We start from the raw sequence: 20,777 nt of genomic DNA, 5'->3' as shown, positions 1-20,777 counted from the left end.
TACAGGTGGTAGGCAGCACTGAGCCCACCTGGCACACTGGGTCAGTTCAAAAGAGACATTTGTGAAGAAGAGCAATGCAATCTAGCAGGAAAAAACCTGCTAATTGTTTCAATATTTCATTGTGTGAGTGACTGACCTTCCTTTCCTTATCCTCTGAGGTAGGACCCTACACAGCCACTCTCATCAGGCACCTGTGAACCAAGACCACTGATTTATGGAGAACTATGTGCAATTCACTTCAAATGACACTGTTGTCCCACCGCCACCCATAGTCCATGGTGTCTTTTAATTCAAAGCATGAATCCCCTAAACACCCTAAACCTGAATGATAAAATGAAATAATATTCAGAACTTTCAGAGGAGTATCTATATTATTTATCCCTTTACCATGGTAAGAGGTCAGCTTTGCACTTCAAGCACTATTGAGGAGTCTTCTCTTCTGATGCCTTGTGAATTCACCAGCTCTTTCAAGTTTTATGGACTGGGCTCAAATTTATGGACTGATTTATGGTCTGGATTAGCTCCCAATATGCACTGATTCTCTCAGAGGGAGCCTATTCACAATCAATAAGCACTTGTTTAATGACTAAAGAAAAACAGTTACATCTTTTACTACAATAAGAATCAACTGCAACGAGATCTGGACAGGATGGGAACTGCCTAAATGAGAATACATTGGGCTGGTGAGACTGAACTGCAGGTAAAAGTCAAAACTTTGCAGGAAGTTGAGCTTTGCACGGCAAAGGACGACCAGCAGCGCTTGAGGGACAGCAATGATGTATAGAGTCACGTATGCCACAAAAAACCTCCCAGGCATGCATTGTGAACATCACAGATATTAAATCTACAGCTCAAAGGAAACAATCCCTTCAAGGAATGAGATCACCTACAGAGCTGTGATTTCAAATGCTGAAGATGTGCCTTCAAATGGAATAGAGACACTATGACTTTGAGACAGTTTTTTCCTGTAGTGCCCAAAGTACCGTATCCTGTAGATGCCTGGCTCTGTGCCAAGAGGGATGTGCCATTCAATAGACACGGTGCTCCGACCAAGAAATCCTTTGGTCCAGTAAAACCTAGCAGGCAAACCAAAAACTGCAGTCAGTAAGAAAATCCACTTTTCATTTGTTTTAATATCCCAAGAGTCACTAAGTAGAATGAGACAAAGGCACTCCAGTAAAGCGTATTTTAAGACCTTCTTTTAACCTTTCCTCATATATTTAAGTTATCAGAGCAGCAACAAAAAAAACCATTCCAAAACCTGGCAGGGCTGAAAAACATCTGGAAACGTGGAAAAACAAGTCAGTGGTCCTTTTTGCAGATAAAGAATATTTCTACCCTCATGTTCTTACATTCCCAACTCCATATCATAACCTCATACAACATGACCTCTGTGAGAAATATTCATCAGCCTAAGTCTTCCCTGTGCAGGAGGAATGCTGACCAAGAGGATGAGTATTTATTGAAGGTCACAAGCAAAATCTATCACAATCAAGCTCAGGGCTTCTGGCACCCATTTTCATAACAGACTCTCGTTGCCTTTTGCAGACTCCTTGTGTAAAACCGCTTCTGCTCAACCTCAAAACTCTAAACACCTAGGGGTGAGGGATTTTTCAGCTGGCCACGGTGGAGAACTTCTTGGGCAGGTGAAGAAGATTAACCTGCTCTTCTTTTGCTACTGCCAGTGAGAGGCACTTCTGAATATCCCCCTAATTGTATCCATGCCAGACATGAGAGTTGTCGAGTCCTACTGAGGCAGCACCCCCATTTCAGGGCAGATCAGAAGCAGATGAACAAAATATGTTGATTCATCAGCAATGGTAATAAAAAGTTTTCCCATACCAGTCTTACTGAAAAGACTGAAACAAATATTTACAGACATGACCGGTGAAAAGCAGTGAATGGTGGGGGAAATTTGGTTTGGTACACAGGGGCCACAGGCTGTCACAGGGCCCATGTTTCCACCTGGTTGCTCTTGTCCAAGGTCTTAGCTGTGGATTGCACTGGCCTGTCTTGGGACAAAGACAATGTTGTCTTTGGAGATGACAGTGAGGTGACAGCACAAGGCTAAAGTGGTGGGGGATCTCCATCCTTGGGGACCACCTCGACTCACATGCACATGGCCCCAAGCAACCTGCTATAGCTGCAACATTGGTCCTGGTGGGAGCTGGGTTGAAACAGAGACCTGCAGCCTGAGCCTGGCTGTAACGCTGTGACCTAAAAATGCTGCTGTGATAGATCTATCCCACCATCCAGCCTCCTCCCCATCCTGCCCTCCAGGCTCAGTGAACCAGGACCACCAAGTCTGGGACTCCAGAACTGGAACATAGCTCATATCCCTCCAGGGAAGAGGCTTCTCCCAGATGAGCTCATGGGGATTTAACCATGACTTATCTCTGTTGGCTGTTTGCTAAAGGCAGGGCCAGGCAAATTCCTGCCTGTAACTCAGCCCCTCCTCCTAAACAGTCCCAGGAAAGCAATTACTTCCCCCACGGCAAATGCAGGTGGGGCCAAACACTTCTCTACTGCAAACACCAAGACAGCACCCAGCAAAAGGGCAAGTCTGCACTGTTTGTCCCTCCTGCAACGGTGAGTGCAGGACAAAGCGCAGATAACATCTATCCCCTTCCCTGAAAGCTGCACCCCCTTTGAGTAAACCTTCATATATTTTGATTCCTAAAAATATGCATTTTACAAATTCAGTTATAAGCTATTTAACACTTTGCAACTCTAAGCTAACACATAATGTGTTCACTTGTGCTACTCTCCTATTGCAATGTCATCACATTAAATGGCATTAAACGCTAGCTTTTCCTGCACTAAACAGCATCTGACTTTGCTAATATCTAGTAAGAAAGTTTGATGCTTCTTGTCCCCATCGCATTAATTACTGACATGTAACACACTGACATTGTAAAAAGTGACTTGTTTTCATCTTAACAGAACCGTTTCCCATTTCTTGCGCTGTTTGGGACTTGCCTGGGGCACCAGGAAGGGAGGCATTACTGTCTGCCTTTGCCTTCTGGACACCCCTTTAGGCAGGAGAAGGCCAAACAGCTCCTCTCCCTTATCAGCAGAAGTATTTAAGCATCATCCAGAGATCTGAAGTCTGACCTTTCTCAATAAGGGAAATAGGATGCCTAGATTCCCATCTCTCCAGCATTATGGCAGCACATTCTTGAAGTTTTGCACTTTTATGTTTTTCATATTCTTGAGTGACATGTTATTAAACATTTTCAGTGTTCCTGGCCAAGATTTTGGGAAATCTGTTGGGTTTTTGGAAGAGGAGGGTAGAAGGCAGGGCTACATATATGGGTGATAAAATGCCATCATTTCCCATACTCAAGTAGGGAACTTGACAGGAAAAGGTGACATCACTGAGAGCAACAAGGTAAACAGAGGGTAAGTGCTAAGAAATGCAGAGCTATGAGTGCAGGCAGGTGACTGTTTTTACTTTATGAATCACAGCAAAGGTGACCCTACGAAAACCCTGCTCTGGTGAACCTCTCATATTTTCTGTTTGGTACCCTATTTATCAGCACAGTATGGCGGCTGGATGGATGTGGTCTATGAACAAGTTGGACCATGAACCTTGCTCTTCCTTCTACCTTTCCCAAACTTACAAGCCTTCATTGCAGAAGCTAGACCCAAGGGGAAGACCAAACGTTGTGGTCTTGACAAGTCAGCCACCTAAATATGGACCAATCTGTCCCCAGAGAGCATAATCTGCAGGGACAAGACCAACCTACATTTGGGAGCTTTGAAATAAAACCCTTCATGTTAAACTCTAATTACTCTATGGAATCTGTGGAACACTGAAATCTGGTCAGAGCACCCACCTGGTGTCCCAGGAGGCATCATTCTGTACTACGTGCCAGCTGTCTGAAGTATTAGTGTATCTCTCTACCGTCAGGAAGTTGTGTTTCGTCTGGAATAAAATAACAGAGTTAGCCAGATGCTGAAGGTACAGGCATCCCTACTAATCTGTCTCACTTTAAACTGGAGAATGGCCTCTGCTTCTGTGTGCTTTACTGGCAAAGGTGGTAATTACTGGGAAAAATGCTTTCTTTTCATTGCCAAAGCACAAATTTAAGCTAATAAATGATGCAAAGAACAAGTAAATAAATTGATCATTAAAAAGAGAATGGACAGGTGAGGTATTTGCTATCAATGCCTATGCAAGATGAGTGATGAGACGAATTAAGTACTTCTCTAATTTTCTTTGTTTTATTAAAATAATGCACCGGGCTGATAGGATGGAGACTAGAGACCATGCTTGCTACAACTGGATGGCACTGGATACTGGCTGAGAAAAAAATGCGTGGCCTAACACATGGCGTGGGTTCCATGTATCAGGGAGAGACAGTAACTAAATATTCACTGATCCTGAACATCCCCAATTCCAGTGTCATTGCACCATATTTACCGCGTTCTCTGCACTGTTCCTGGGGTTTGCGCCTACAAAAGTTACTTCAGCAACTTCTGTCTGTGGGGAAAATTGAGATTTATATTAAAGACCGAGCAGCATATTGCACACTAAGAACATTCTTTGAAGCTACCATACAAGTTTTCCAGTGGTTTCGTTGGATTTTTGTGGGGGGTTTTGTTTTCTTTTGGTTTAAATTCTTTATAATTTCACTTGTTGCAATAGCAATGGGCAATTTATACTGTGCACTGGTGTATTGTGCCTTGCCATTCCACTTGTCCTGCTTGCTGGGTGAATTCCACCATAGGATGTAAGATTTCTGTGTGAAAGATGGAGTGAAGTAGGTGAGATATTTAAGAATGCCTCCCTGCCTTCTTCCTACCTTACTGCTGGAGACAGTAAAACTGAACACCTTATCTAAATTTTAAGCAATGAAAATAGAACCCTTTCTGACACTTTTATTTCATTTACATACCAGAGGCATCAAAGGTGACCTGATTTCTGCTTGTAAAGAAATTGCTGTACAATATTTGCCTATTTAATCATCAAATGTTATTTTATATTCAAGCAGAAGGGGAAATCTTCATGTTGAACAAAGAGCTTTTATTTTCCCCTTCATTCACCCATTTTAATCCCATTCAGTGCAATTACATTGGCATGAAAATGCTCTGTCTCTGTCTTTTCAACCAAGCCCAATAAAAGCAACGAGACCTTTTTGGTCTGAGAGCACCACAATCATTTAGAAAACATAGATTTTTTTCAGATAAGGGATAAGAAGTTAAAGATTATTTCCTAAACAGGTTTTAGCAAATCCTTGAAACTCTCACCGCTCGATACTGTTGTATCACTTCTTGTAGCACATCCCCAAATGTCTTATTCACTGGCACGCGATCGACCATGAGAGGAGGCACCAAGGTCACATTATCTATATTGAAAAATGGGGGCTCTGGACCATGTGGCAAATCCTGAACTGTATTCTGGGAGAGGGAAGAGGTGCTCGTTATACATACGTATAGAAGACCAGTATCTGCCTGATGAATCATATCAATGCCTTGACTCTTTGTCTAAGTCCATTGCTTAGATAGATTTTTAAAAAGAAGGGCAATAAATTAAGCATAAAAACAAACAACAGGCAATTCATCTGTACTCTGTATGCAGGAGCAATCCCTGCAGGACACCTGCTGCCCTGTTGCTGAGGTCCTTCAAATCCACCTGCCAGAATATCCCATAACTTCAGGAGGCAGAGCCCTCCCACTGGTCCTGCACATTTACATTGCCCGGAGATACAAAGGTAATGAACATTGCCATGTACAGCAGAAATGCAGCAGATTTTTTTTTCCTCTGGGTAGAAAAGTAGCAACTTCAAGCTGTGCTGAAAGGTTGGAGGTACCTATTTTCTAAACTTTGAACAAAGAAAACCCAGAATTTCTCAAGTGGTATGAGACCCCCATTACAGGAATTATTTTCATATCACATGAGAATTTCTCAAAGGTGTTTCTTATAAGAAAAGAGAGGGTAGCAATCATGCAACCTCATTGAGGAACAAATATAACCATCACCATTTACAGGACTGAAATATCTGCATGTGGTATATAGAAAATTTTGAGTACCGTAGCAATAGCCTTTGCAAGTCCTCTGTACAGCTGAATATAAGCAGCAAGGGTGTGTGGTCCATAAATAGTCGATGCAGCCTCATATCGTTGAACCTAGCAAAGGACAAATTTGGAAAAGGAGGGTTTGAAGGACTCTTTTGAGCAGTTTATACAGCTCATCTTACTGTGCCAAGACAAGATTAACATAATACGTGCAGGGATTTGTTTACTCCCTTATTGCTAGGGAGAGAGACCAGCAACCTGCCTAAGTATTTCTGCTGGAATTTCAGGTTACTGTTCATTCTCCAATCCACCACAAACAGGGAGGACCGGTTGTCACTCTTCTAATTATCACAGCTCTTTTACTCTTTTAAAGGCTTATGGTATAGGTTGTCTCCTCTCCAACTTTTTGGGTTGGACAACCCCAGTTCTTCCAACTTTCCCTCCAAGTTTAGGGTTTCTAAAACCAGGGAGTCCATCCAGTGGTCCACATCTCAAAGCACAGCATCTACCAGGCCCTCTGGGGAACCTTAAAACAGGGTCCTGCAAGCCGTATTGTGGTCTTTCCCACAGCAACATGGCACTTCATGTTCACCTTACAACCCTGCAGTTCCAAATCTTTCTTCTGGCAATTTTGCCACCTTATGAAGGTAAATTCTAATTCATCCAAGTCATCAGGAGATTACTAAAACAGATCTGAATTCACAGCCTCTCCCTTCAGATAGATGTCTTCCCTACATCTGACAATTTCCACATTAAAGCATCCATATGTACTCTCTAGCTATGGTCAGGAAACCACATTGGCCCTTGGACCCTGTTGTCTAGACCAGAATAAACAAGGTCGTCTCCTTCTGCCACAGATTCTTCTGATCTTTGTGGCAAATAATAAGTACTCTAAACATACATAATTTCACATGAATTATCATCCCATATGGACAAAAACTGAATTCAATTAAACATGTTCAATCTACAGTTTTACCATTTACCTGGTATTCTTCATAGGTGGTAATGTAATGGGTGTAGACATTGCACAGACCTGCAATTACGACATCCATTCTTGGTCCACCATGAGAATCAAATTCCTAAGAAAGGAAATAAATCACTTATCTTCTAACAGCTGCTTAATGCACAATTATATTGTTGTTGTTGTAATTGTTATTGGTTTGGGTTTGGTTTTTGTTTGTTTGTTCATGGTTTTTCTTTATCACAAAGTCATGTTGGGAAGGGGGCCGGATGATCAGGAATGCAACCCTAAAAGTGCAATTTGCCTTTATTAATGTCTCATATTCACTTCCCAAAGAAAAAGAGGAGAAATTACCTCATATTCCAATAAATTCAGTAAATTTAGGGGGTTTTTTGAAGCTGATGTCTCTATACTCCTAGAAAAACTGGTGATATAACTATGTGAGACAGGCTCAGTGAGTTGTGGAGACAGCATTTGAGATTAAGACGGTCTGAAGCTGCAGGCAGGACATATCAATCAGGGAAACAAGAAAAATACATTTGCCATTTTTAACAATTGTTCTTGTATTGCAAAATCCCAGTGAGGATTAAGGAGCTAAACCCCTGCATCCCAGAGACAAAACTCCTGCTAGCATCAGTTATGCCTGGATCCCAGCTGAATTAGCTTTTGTTAGCTTAATAGATTGAAACTCGATCGGTTTGCTTCTTTTGGGGAGGATATTAATTTACCCTGCATGTCAATAAGCACATGCAAAATGTGTCTGAAGCAACTGTGAGGAGGAAACATCTATGACACGAGACCCATTACCCAAGCTTGGGGGATACAAGGGAAAAAACAGAAGGATCAAGAAATATGAAGTTCCAGATATGCTGTGCTCTGGAGAAACCTCTTCCTCAGCAACTTACTCTTTTAACAGCTTCCCGTAGCCTGCGTCCAGACATGGTCCTAGGGGCATTAAGGGAACAACGTCAGTCTCCAGAAATGCAGAGGGCTAAAGCAGGAATCACTGGCTGGACATGCAGCACACCACCAGAAATACACACAGTACTTGCAGAGCTGTTCAGCATCCCTTAAGGCTTCTCTTCGATGAGCTCAACCAAAACACCTCAAAACTTTTCACATACATCATCACAGCCAGGGTGAGGCTGGAGGCACCTCAGGACAGGGTGGGGTAGAAGATAAGGTGCTAGAAATAAATCATTATCCTATTAAGATTTTCACCATGTATTATCAACAGTCGGTGCACTTCATCATTACAGTGTTTGTGACATGAAAAAAAAATCAAAGTTAACAACTTCCTTTCATTTCATTGAAACTGCATTTTGTAATGAACAGTTAAAATTATTTAGGAAGCTTGTTTGCATACCATTCATTCCCATGGCTAGTTTATGAAACAGAGAAGAAAACGGGAAACCCCAGATAATCAGAGGAGACAGTACACGAGTAAGTACACGCAGTGGACATATATGTGCAGTGCCTGCACAGCTCTCATATACTTGGCACAATTTTGAGCTTACGCCCCCTTTCCACTTGCATGCAGAAGTATCACAGATAGTTTGAATGACACGCTGCCAGCTGCGTTACATAGAGCCAGACCAAAGAAATACATACGTGAATTCTCCAGGAACAGCAATGATTGCCAGTGATCCAATGGCAACAATCTGAACATCCACAATGTCTGGGTGCCATGGGTGAGGCCGAGTCATCTGAGGTGAAAAAAAGTAGATATGACTATCGTAGGATAGCAGCAAAAAAAAGACAGCTGAAGTGTTTTCCTTCCTACAGTCATAAATTAGGCAAATAAATTTACTTTGTAGGCATTCTACCTCCACATGTACAGCAAGTTGTCTGACTCTAACAGACAGATAAGGCACATGTAAATACTATGGGTAAGGCAAAAAAAGAGTGTTGCCAGAGGGGCAGCTTAAACCAAAGTGTGTAAATAAGGTCAGGGCAGCACCTAGAAATTCCTCACCTGCTTGGGAAAAGGATAGTGTTAGGATCAATAAGGGTGATCATCCAACCAGGAAAGCAAAAGTGAATGAGTGAAATCAGAGAGCCTGGTGGTGGTGGGAAATGAGTTACCTCTTCCTTAGCTGAGCAAATGCACAGTCTGTTGTGAAGCAGAATTTCACCCAGAGGGACCCTCAGCCTAGCCCTGAATTCAAACTGCTCCCTAGCAGGGACCACACCATACTCAGACTCCGCACCATTTGGCAGCAGCGAGAACAAACGCCACAGCAGCATTTTGTCCTAAATAGCTAGATAAAAATGAAGAAGCCTGTTAAAAGGAAATTAAGAACAACAAGAATTCAAGGGTGGCATGGCTCCAGGGAATGAAATGCTTCAGCAAGCCAAAAAGATTTTTGAAAAGCAATTTACTGAGGGCAAAACATGAATGACAATACCTTGTGAAGCACATCAGAAGCAAGAGGCCTGCCAAAGCATCCATAAAAGGATACTCAAAATGTGTTAAAGTCATAAGAACAAAGTGTCATTTACTCTTAGTAGTACCACCCTGGACTGAGGAGGTGGGGTGGGAGGAGGCTCCGTGCTGGGACCTCTTTTTATGGGAGATGACGTGAGGAGCTGATTGAACACAAAGCAACACAAGGAAAGTTCTTCAAGAGGCTGATGAAAGGAATAACAATGAATCGCCTCATCCAGATGGCATCATCTAAGTGCTCTAAAGGATCTTGGACACAATCCCACTCCACTACAGTGCATTTGCTTTAATGCCAAGGAAACAGCAGGTGGAAAATGGGCCATCAAATTTTTTTAAAGTTTTAAGTACAATTTTGGCAAAGTTCAGCAAGAACTATCACCAAGTCCTGCCTAGAACAGAGCAGCCCCAAGCATGGAGATGGGCTGGGACCCACAGGGCAACAGCTCTGCAGAGGCCAACCCTAAGAAATAGCCCTTCCTTGTGTAAGTGGGGCATCCCTGGGATGGAGACTCAAGCAATGGGGCATCTCATTCCTTGCTGAATACCCTGCCTCTTCTGGACAGGGCCCTGAGCAATGTGCAGTAGCTGCAGTGTTGGTCCTGCTGGGATTGGGGTTGTGCTGGAGAATCCCTCCCCAGGGTACCTCCAGCCAGAGCCTGGTACGATTCTACCCATGGATGAGTAAGTCTGGCATCGATGTTATAGCTCTCAGAACTATCAGACACTTGCATAAACATGACAGAAAATCAGAGAAGTCAACAGAACATTTCCAGAGGAAGTCAAAGCCTGGTAGAAACCTTTGAAGATGACACCGAGAGGGTGGGTAAGTTGATACAGTCCCCAGAGTTTCCACAAGGCACCGTGACAAGCTACTTAATTTTGCATGGACCAGTCTGTCACATGACAAAAAAGAAAGGTCTTCTCATGGATTAAAGAGGAAGCCAATGGTAGGATGGAAGAAAAATCCACCCAGATATGAGCACCGGCAGACGAAGTCCTGAAACCAGAGACTGCTGGGGGGCAACGCTGAGCTCCACATGCTGTTGGCTTTCCCTGACCTTGCGTATTTTTCCTGTGCATCCTGCTCAGGACTGTTCCACAGACAGAGAATTAGGCCAGGGTGGATCTTCAGTTGGGCTTTTTGACCCTAATGAGAGCAGCAGGTCTGGTCCCTCCTCCTGGGATGTATGGAAAAGATGCTCTGCAAGAGGAAAACTTCCATCTCTCTCATTCTGATGCAAACTAATGGCAACACTCATTCTTGCTTTCTATATTCATGTCTTCAAAGCCCATGCAGCTTGCTCTCCCTCCTTGTTCTTCCCCATATGGGCTGGCACAGACATCATCTGTAGCACCCTACCAAAACCTAGCCCAGATCAGCAACCTCTGTGCTTCCCAGGCCACGCACTGGTGTATCCTTACCTCTCCGGTGCTGAAGAGGATCGGCTTGGGTTTGTGGCAGGCTTTCGTTTCATTGGATGGCTCCCCCAGCAGCTGGTCCCGGATTTCATCCCAAAATGGATTCCCTTCTACTGAGCCTTGAGAGGGAAAGATCTTTTAGATGCTGTTCCTTCAGCTGCTCCAGCAGCTAGTGGACCGAAAACTCACTTATTACCCGCTCCCTGCTTGAGTGGGGTAGGATAATTTCTCAGTGGATTCTGACTATGTCCCTTTTCTGGGGTGGTTTGAAAAGCCAAGCTTTAGCCCAGCTGAGCTTCATCTTGGCAGCCTTCAGGTTAATGAGAACAAATTAAAAAGATTGCCCCAAAGCCAGCTTTTTCTTCTCCCCACTGCCCACCCAGCGCTCTCCTTCCTTCAGAGCATGATTGTATCCTTCTCCAGAAGCTTTCCAATGAATGCAGACAAACTTGCAAGCGGGCTGTGGCTGTAAGATCACACCTTCCTTAAAAATATCCCTTTCAAGACTGTGGTTCAACCAGCTGTTGATGTTCTTAAATGACCCTGGTGGTTTGAATTTATTTGGGAGATGCCCCATGTCCTCCCCATTTGTACGAAGCTGTACTGACATCTGCTCCCTAAATTACCTTGTGTGAAGTTGAAAGCCCCCACTCCATCAATAGTCCCCGCAGCAAAGCTGTGTCCTAAGGCTGGTTTACATGTTTTAACCTGAATCAGAAGGGAGAAAAGAATGAAAAAGAAATATTTTAAAACCGGTTCCCCTCAGCATGCCATGTCCTGCTGTGAGAATACAACATTTCTTCCTTCCTTATGCCTGTGTCCTGGGAGCGACTGCTCTTACCATGTGTGTAGCATTGAGCTCCACCGAGACATCACTCATGTTCACCCACTGGTGGGCTGAGCTGAGGGGTCCTGTGACCTCTTGGGAAGCTTTTTCATACAGATCCTAGGGGACACAAAAGGTGGAAATTCTTGAGGAAGAAGAAATCAGGAACGTAACTTTTCTGAGATTCAACTATATGAATTATTTCTTCATTCTGTTGACCCTTTCCAGTGGCCTCTTCCAGGCGTTAAAGCAAGAGTGTATTTCCCAAACTCCTTTGTTTCTATCACCTGGCCCCCACATCCTGCATGCCCCAAGTCCTGCAGGCTCCCCCTGGCTCAAGTAACACGGGGAGGATGCTCTGTGGTCAGTTTTGTGCACGCCTTTTTTTTACAGCTGAAATGGGCACCTATTCCATGAAGATGGCAACTTCTTCTTCCTAGTTACAACCTTCTGGCATTTCTCACATCTTAGGCCAACCTGGAGAAATATTTTCTATGAGAAAGGTTCACTTCATTGCATTCATTGGTTCAAAACACATGGACATTACCATGCATTTACTATACAGCTGATGGATAAGCCGTTCAGCTCTTCAGTGAATGATTTTCTGGCACACATGCCTCAACTCGGTTCGTAGAAAGTGTTGCCAGAAGTTACACAGATTTAGTAACAATCCTGTAACTGCAGGAAAGAATAGAGGGGACAGCCTTCGAAGGCCAAGAGTCTGCAGTGGTAAAATTGACAGCGATGTTTTCCCTTGCCATTTGATACACATGCCGGGCCACGCCGACTGGGACAACCTTTCACTTGCAAGTCACGATCAGCCTCGAGTGACTTGAGGGCAAGCATCTGAAATGGCAATTAAAGGGAAACCGCCACCATCAAGCCTTCTGCTCCTACTCCTCTGCTGGGCCCCTTCCAGCTCCTACGAGGTGCTGTCCCTCTTACTGACCACTCTCACATTACACGAACCCGCAGAAGGGGAACCAGTAAATTCAGGTGACTTTTGAGCCCAAGGACACAGGCAACATAAGGGAACCCAGTCGGGTGGAAGACACTGTAAATGCAAAGTCAAGCAGGGCAAGATAAGTATCTTTCGTGGATGTTTAAGCTGGCACATTTTAACTCACATTTGGGTTAGTTTGGCAGAGTGGTGCCAAAGCTGGCCAACAAGTGGTATGTGGTGGTGTCTCTGAGCTCTTCTGGGAGTCTTCAACACCAGCGGTTTTTCCCATTATGACACCTCTGAGATGCATGCTTGGGAGGGAGGGGAAGATCATAAGGGGCAATATCCACATTATATACCAATAAGGAATATTGATATTAAAAGCCCAAACCAACATTTCAAATTGTGACACCTACAATGACGTACCTAAATAAAAGTGCATGCCTTCTGAAAAATCGGGAAACTTTTCCTTAAGTGTATAGATACGGACTTTTGAGTAATTTAAATCTACATTCACAAAAAGTAGTGCAAGAAAGTTCCTTAAACAAACATGCACTCCTGTAATAACAGCATTCATGCACAGTTGTAAAACAAAGTATCACTTACCCTTGCTTTCAAGTAGATATTCTGTCCTATAATTCTCGTACTGTCAAACATGTCTTTACCGGGACCCATGGCCATGCACATCGTTGCCTGTTAAGAAATTTGTTTAAATGCTACTGATCACTTAATATGGAGAATGTGTGGCACTGCAAAGTGGATGAGTTCCCAAGCTGTTGTCATACTGTGAGAACTAATTGCTTCTTGCCAGCCATCTCAAATTTGGGCACCAGGTTACTGCACTAACCTTTGCAGCAAGGTAGATGCAAGTTTGAGCTGAATGACTGGAAAGTGTGTATGAGGACAAGACACAGTAAGTGCCTGAAAGAGCTCTCCAGAATATCCAAAAAGAGGTGATTTTTGTTTAATGTCCTCTTCATGCACAATGGTCCAGCACATGGCTCTGTATTTGCTGCTCCACCCCGAGTTTTCTCCTCCTCGGCAGTTAATGTAGATCAGGTACGAGTTACTTACCCCCCCCACGGGACAGGTGCTCTGTGGGTTGTTGCACGACTCCCCTGTGTTTACGCAGAACGGGCCTTTAGTGTTGGGCGACACATCTCCCAAGTTGGAGGATGCGAAGGCAGCCACAAAAGAGCCCTGCCAAAACCAGGTGCGGTCAGATGGATTTTAGTGCCTTGCAGTGATTGCAAACATCACCTGCAGCTTTCCCTGCGGTCACGGCTGGCTTTACAGCTAGCTGATACACGTGTGATGCTGGTAAACATTTCTGAAATGACCGAGATGACCGGAACGGGGATTTAGGAGTGTCCCAGGGCTTAGGGACAGGAAGAGCAAGGGAGAATGGGGTGCACATGTTTCAACTGCCATTTCAGGGGGACCTCCACACTGCATACCTGCTTTGGTATCCAGACAGCATTTCTTCATCTACCTCTTCCATCTCAGCAGCAGTTCTTCCCCCCACATCCCCAGTTCCTCATGTTACTGATCTGATGTTAGTGGGTCATGGTAGTACCTTGCACAGGATTTTTTTCCTGCCACGCTTTCACCATGACTGATTTACAGGGTTAGAGCTATTGGGTTTGACTGCAGGAGTTAACATCAAGCAGTACTTGACTGGTTACACACTCAACGTCAGCTGAATTCAGCTCGCACAGACACTCTCATTTTTTTCCCCTCTTTTAGAGCTGGGATGCGTCAACACCGGATATTTTGATCAGTGAGCCATTTTCTTGTAAGACTGCTAGACACAACGTGCCCAGCAAAACATACAGCTAAATACTGAATCCTGCAAACACTTTGTACCCTTGCATGCATGTCACCTTGCACCAGCTTGCACCCATAGCTATGCACTAGAGCAGGAATTAGGCAGACTTCCTTTAGTTTCCATCTTTGGTATGAACTACAGGTGTTCCTCTGCCCAGAGTATTAAATAGGAATTGGGCAACTGCTTCAAGGTACATGCTGGAGATACACACAGGACACCCTCTTAATCAACTCATGACTCAAAGCATCTGTGAGATGGGTTCATGACCATATTTACATTTCTGGGGAACTAATGGTTTTTAAAGGAGCTGTGTTTGCCCTCTGTGGATGGCAAAACTTCTGGATAAATGAACTGGCTCTCTCACAAGCAGAACAGGCAGAGCTGGCTGGAAGCCATAAGAAGGAACTGGAGCTGACCACAGACTTCATGTCACACCACAGATGCACTATATTGATCCCTTTGGATTGAGTATCCCACACATGCCTTTCTAGGCATTTCCAATAGTTGAATCAAAATATATTTGATTGATTCCTAAAGTCTAAATAAATACCACTTATTACTAGTTTGGAAAGTCAAGAATACACCTTGCAATTTCTCTTCTTTAGAGGAAGAAAGTAAATAAATCAAAATGTTCATCTTTTTCCTCTTTCTGTGTTTACTCTATTGTCCTATTTCACTGTTTGAAAAAACCTGCTTTGGCCCATAGAAAGCACCAGTCATCCCCTCCCTGTTGCAACACTTTCCTCCCATCATTTTCAGTAATTTGAAACCACTCCCACCTCTCCGGGAAGCATCCCCTTGTTCTTCTCCTGTTCAAACAAGTAAGAAGCATAGCCCACGTTGTCACTGTTCACAAGATGGTTTGTGTTGTTCATGCTGACCGGGTGCACGGCAAACCAGCTGAAGAGGAGTCAGAAGACATAGGAAATGCATCATTCATTCTACATATTGGCAACTGATTTGTTCAATCTACGTATTTGCAATTGACTTATGGGAATTTTCTTTGGGAGAATATAAATGGAGACTGTTGGTACCTAGGGATGTATTAACAAGGGCAGAGTTATTCCCATCTTCTCCCTTCCTGACCAGGAGGGCTCGTGGCTGTGACGGTCCAGGTCTTGAGGCCATAAGAATTTGGCACCATAATTATCAGGGCCACCGAGAGCTTTTTCTGAGTCCAAAGAATTATATTTTGGAGGGATTTTTATTTTCTTGCTTCAAAGAAACAAGGAGGAGTCAATAATGTCAAAAAGGGAACACTTTCATTCTTACAAAAAGGAAAATCCTTCTCTTCCTCTTAACAGAGTCAGACTCTCGCTTGGACTTCTAAATGAGGAAAACGCAAGTATGGCTTTGTTACTGCACGTCACTTCATTTCCCTGGCCTTGAGTTCTGAACTTCACGTGGCTGAACCCTGCCCCACAGATCAGTTGATGGGACGGGCATCATAAATGCTGCCTGTAGGAATGGCACACTTCCCACAGAACAGGGGGTGTTAAAGGAAATAACCAAGAGAAGAGGAACTCAAAGGGTCCTAGGGATGCTGGAGCTGGGATCTGTTTTGGGGGCATGGAGAGAGCCCCAGAGGGGACTCTTCTGTGCCCCTACAATGGAAGACCAGCTATGGCCATCTTTCCCAGATGCCTTTGGGCCATGGCAGGAGATGTGCCCAGCTGTAGGTGGGCCAGGTACTACTACATCTCCCAGAGCAGATGAGGGGCACTGACCTGGCTTATGCACTCATGGACTCTCACTGGCTCTTCCCTCAGAGCCCCTCTGGTGACTAGCTGGGAGCAGCGCCTGGTGGGCCAGGAGCAGCGTTGGGAAGGACAGCTTGTGCAGAAAGAGAACTGCTACGGAACTGTGGTTTATGAGGATTTCGAGAAAAACATGTTACTTCAGTGGTCAGTACCTGATAAGGCCTATGTCCTGTCCACCCTCGTCTACCATCTTCAGCAACACCATTTCTTTATCTGTGTCAGATGAATACCTGGATGAAAACAAAGCCGGGAAATGCTATTAGTGCCAGAGCTGTAGTCACGCTCTGCATTTCTCAGACACACTAAATCTCCACTAGGTTGAGCAAGGAAATGAAGAGGTTGTTACAGATATTACCAGAGCACAGTGAGACCTTAAAGAAGTATCTGGAAGTGGCTGTGAAGGTAAGGGAAGAGTTATGGTTGTTGCTGACCTCAGGCGCTACTTCTCCAGGGGATGGTGAGAAGAGCTCTCTGCAAGCACAAATTCATGCACCAACGATGGCACTTCAATGTCACCTGACTCAAATGCCAACTTCTACTAAAGACTTTCTTTTTTTCTTTTTCTTTTCTTTTTTTTTTTGAGGTTTTGTTTTGTTTTGTTTTACACAAAGTATAAGGTCACATCCTTGACAATGCCTCGCATGCTTGGAGTGGGCAACCACAGCTTTGAAGCCTACTCTTGCAACTAGTTTTTGGGGATGCACACATCCAATCACCCAGGATGGCAACAGTGTCATTCTGCCATCGTCTTAGCTCCTGGGTTTCAACCCTCCCATGAATGACTAGAAACACCAGCTGCAAGAAGGCTAGGCCATGGTCCCAACTGAAGGATCCTCTTCAGGGCTCTGTTTCTCTCCTGCTCAAGGAGCTTTTACCTCCTTCGTTCGGATGCTGGATTCTCAAGATAGGAGAAAGGGCTTCGGTTGATCTGGCTGTTTTCTACAGTGCCTCTGTTTACAAAAAGCTTTCCTCTCTTCATGTTCTGATGCGCTATATCAATGCTCTGAAAAGCAGGAGGACAGGGAATATCAGTCCATGCATGTAAGGTGTACGTGAGATTATCTAGAAAAACTCTTTTCCTCCCTGCCTGTCCCCAGCCCTTCTTGGGAATTTGGGGGCTTTTTTCTTAAGTGGTCTAAAATCATAGAAAATTATGATAATACTTTGAAACCACCCACATCTGCCTCTTTCTAAAGAATGACTTCAAGGCTACTTTTTTTTTAATCTGATTTCACTGGTAAGCATAAACCCACCTCCAAGTGTGTTTATAGACTGTGACATTTGGAGGTGCTACCACGAACATCACAGCAATATCTCCATTAGTTACAAATGTCCTGCGTTTATGGGCTTTCATGTCAACAGGCTGTATGCCACTGACCTTTACGATGCCATTCACGATCGCGTTGAGGGATGGTCTGATTAGCCCTTTGCTAGTGATCCTGAAGAGTGTGTACTGGAAGTAGCCACCAGGACCCGAGTGTGTGTGGGTGCCACTGAGGATGACGTTGTCCTGTCGGTACAGCTCGCCGTACTTACTCTTCAGTTCCTTCAGCACCTAAGAGGAGGTGGCCCTAAAAGCCCTTTTTCACACCCAAAGGCTATGGAGGCTTGTATCAGCCCTCACCAAAACCCCAGCCATTCATCTTTCTCCTCAGTCTTCTCTTTCTGCCTTATACCCCCATAATGGTGTCACGACAGATTATAGCTGTTGACTTGGCAACAGCCTTAAAATAGTAAAATCTGATAAGTGCAGACCTCTACGGCCAACTTGCAGTGAAGCCCAGATCACCCAAGGACTCCCCAGCTCTCTGGCATCTCCCTCTCTCCTCTGTGGTGCTGGAGACCCAGCACTGCACAGTCACCATGATAATGTATTCAGGACCTGCAAGTATTTGTGATAGTTTTTCCTCTAAGAAAAACATTGTCAAAGTCCAGCCTCATTTGCTGAGGAATCAAAAGTTCTTCTTCAGGACAGAAACAATGTCTCTCCAAGATTGTGCTGTAAGGAAGTCTCAAAGCAAACAGCCAATGTTCTGGGATGCTCAGTATTATTTAGTCATGACCACAACCTTAATGCTAATACCAGCAACAACCCAGATTGTGCCAACCATCCAATTCCAGCCATGTACCTCCAGCCTCAGTCTCTGAGACACCATTCCTATGTCAGCGCTAACAAACACGACTCTCCTGGAGTCATCAAGGTCTGCCACGATGAAGGCTCGGCTGTAGAGGCGCGAGAGTAGCCCGCCACCCACCTGGTCTGGGTTGGCATATCCCATCTGGAAGAGAAGAGCTCCATCAAGCCCACACGGCCAAAATATTGAGTGATGTATTCATTTGCATGTATTTTTCTAAGTAGATTTGCCAGAGGGTCAGAGGACTCATTCAATGTATGAACACTCAGCTGCAACTATCTTGCCCTGTGATTGTAAGAATCACAGAATGGTTTGGGTTTGAAGGGACCTTAAAGATGAACTAGTTCCAGCCCCCTGCCATGGGCAGGGACACCTTCTACTAGGTCAGGTTGCTCAAAGCCTCAAAGAAATTTCACCTATTTGAAGACAACAACCATTTGGCAAGGCAGAGCCTCTAAACCAGAAGTCCTGCAAAAAATACTCAGATAAGATGAAAATCAGCATTTTGTCAACCCCGTGTTCAGTCCCCTCAACTTGCCAGAGGAATTTCTGCCACAGGTCCCGTGCAGTCAGCTCGACCTACACCCAGTAAGTATTGGTTCGCTGCTGGTGGTTCACTGGATTCTGTAATAAGAATAAATAGTAGATTAGTGGAGACATGAGCAAGCAGAATCGGGGACGGAAGATGCAACCCAGCCTTTTTAAAAAGATTGCAGGCCTGAAACCTGCTCAAGATCCCCAGAGGACTCAGCAGACCTATGGACAAGGGGATCCAGCTGGTACTGTCTGCTTGGGTTTCCGATGGGCTGTCAGTGTGGCCAAAGTGTGCTGGGGCTGTCAAGGCATTTGGGGAGGTAAAGGGTGAACCAGGCATGAAGAACTGCAGAGGAAGCTCACAAGATGGGATCACCAGACTGTGTAAAACGTGTCATGATTCACAGCAAGGGGAAGCAGCCTAGCTTTGCCAGTTAAGCTCTCCAAGCCCATCACTACTGTGCAGGAAACAGAGCTGAGGGTGTAAGAGCTGTTTTCACACAAAAACTTCAGCTCAGCAGCAGTGAGAAGAAGGGGATGGCATGTCAGATCTACTGGAAAGGCACTAGAGAAGGAAGAGGGCACATCCATATATCACCCTGGTGCCTCCAACATGTCCTGTGTCCAGTGCTGGTGCCCTGGTCTCAAAAAAATCACAGCAGAGCCAGCCGAAGCTCAGAGAGGGGAAAAGCAGCTCTGGGCATGACGTCCAGGCAAGCAGTGAGGAAAAGGACTCCTGAAGGAGATCATGTCTCCTCCCAGCCACCACGAAGGTGCAGAATTCCCTGTACAGAATGTACAAAGTGCTTGGGCAAACTCATGGAAGAAAAGCTACCGCATGCTATTAAGTTTTTTAAAACTGAAAGAAGAGATGAAGAAAAATGATTTTAAAAATGAAAGAAGAGAAATGGCAGACAGAGGGAATGGAGATTGTCTGGTTCCCTGCAGCCAGCCTCACCTCCCACCCCAAGGCTGTGCGTCCGAGCCCTGAGAGATGCTCATGCTGGCTTTGGCCACCGTGCTCCTGCCGCAGAGGCCAGTAACAGCCCCGTGCCATGGCTGGGTGGGACGAGCATATACAGAGAAGATTATGAAAGCTCATCAGTGGCCCAGTGACCTTCTACCTGTATCTCTTTAATTTAAATTACTGCACTGGACAGACACTCAAGCAAGATGTGATGGCAGGACTGAAATAGCTCAACTTGCCGTTGCTCTCTTTGGTGAGAAAGTGGAGGGTGAGGAGCACCACAGTCACAACGATCATCAACGTCAGGCAAACGATGAGGATCACCTCCAGGCGGGAGAAGGAGCACTTGGACCTCTTCCCACACATGGTGGGGGCACTGTGAAAGCAGAAAGGAGCCTGTGGGGAAGGCAAACGGGACAGCCCCAGTGTCAGGCACATCCCACCCAGAGCAGCACATCATACCCCCAAAGAGCTGGTGATGGTTTGTGGCCCCTGTCCCAGTGTCAGAGCAGGCAGTGGCAGCAATAAGGATGGGAAGTGAAGATTTATTTTTCAATTTGCTTAAAAGCAGAAAAAATACATCTCCTGTGAGCAGCAATCACTCCCCATCATGAGGCTGATAGGACAGGGTGAATGGCTGAACATACCGATCCTACATTTCCCAGGACACTTTGCTTGCTTTTTTGAAAAAGTCTTTTAAATAAACCCCACAATCTTCCACCAGATCCTATGTTCACTGAGTGGCTAAGAGAAATGCTGCAGCCTGGAACCTTGCAGCTTTTCTGCTGCTCATGCTTCAAAGCACGTCAGAAAACAATATCATCATCATAATGAAGGTCAATTTCGGAAACTCAGTGAGAGGAAAGTGCACCCCATTGCATGTCCAAGTGCCAATCTCTCCTGACTAGAAAAAATGGTTGTGACAGTTTTCCAAGAT

General features: G+C 44.7%; 1 protein-coding gene across 2 annotated transcripts; it reads right to left on the bottom strand.

Moving 5' to 3' along the window:
• Positions 1–399: 399 nt before the first annotated feature.
• On the bottom strand, positions 400–20,206 carry LOC130155257 (putative neutral ceramidase C). Of its 2 annotated transcripts, none has more exons than XM_056352345.1 (20): positions 20,038–20,206; positions 18,878–18,963; positions 18,334–18,483; positions 17,583–17,759; positions 17,080–17,207; positions 16,357–16,434; positions 15,224–15,344; positions 13,691–13,816; positions 13,223–13,309; positions 11,689–11,793; positions 11,474–11,555; positions 10,851–10,966; positions 8,594–8,688; positions 7,888–7,927; positions 7,005–7,100; positions 6,037–6,132; positions 5,254–5,403; positions 4,427–4,486; positions 3,840–3,928; positions 400–1,076 (listed from the first exon to the last, which is right to left on the bottom strand). In XM_056352345.1, the coding sequence occupies exons 1-20, from the start codon at positions 20,204–20,206 to the stop codon at positions 887–889; spliced, it is 2,241 nt and encodes a 746-aa protein (XP_056208320.1). In that variant the 3' UTR covers positions 400–886. The 2 variants fall into 2 exon arrangements, with proteins under 2 accessions (XP_056208320.1, XP_056208321.1); XM_056352346.1 differs by having other exon boundaries at positions 18,878–18,937; positions 20,054–20,206.
• Positions 20,207–20,777: the final 571 nt, after the last annotated feature.

The sequence above is a fragment of the Falco biarmicus genome, chromosome 9, assembly GCF_023638135.1.
Source record: "Falco biarmicus isolate bFalBia1 chromosome 9, bFalBia1.pri, whole genome shotgun sequence".
Lineage (NCBI taxonomy): Eukaryota > Metazoa > Chordata > Aves > Falconiformes > Falconidae > Falco > Falco biarmicus.
Note: the sequence above shows the minus strand (reverse complement) of the source record. Positions and strands in the feature narration are given on the sequence as shown.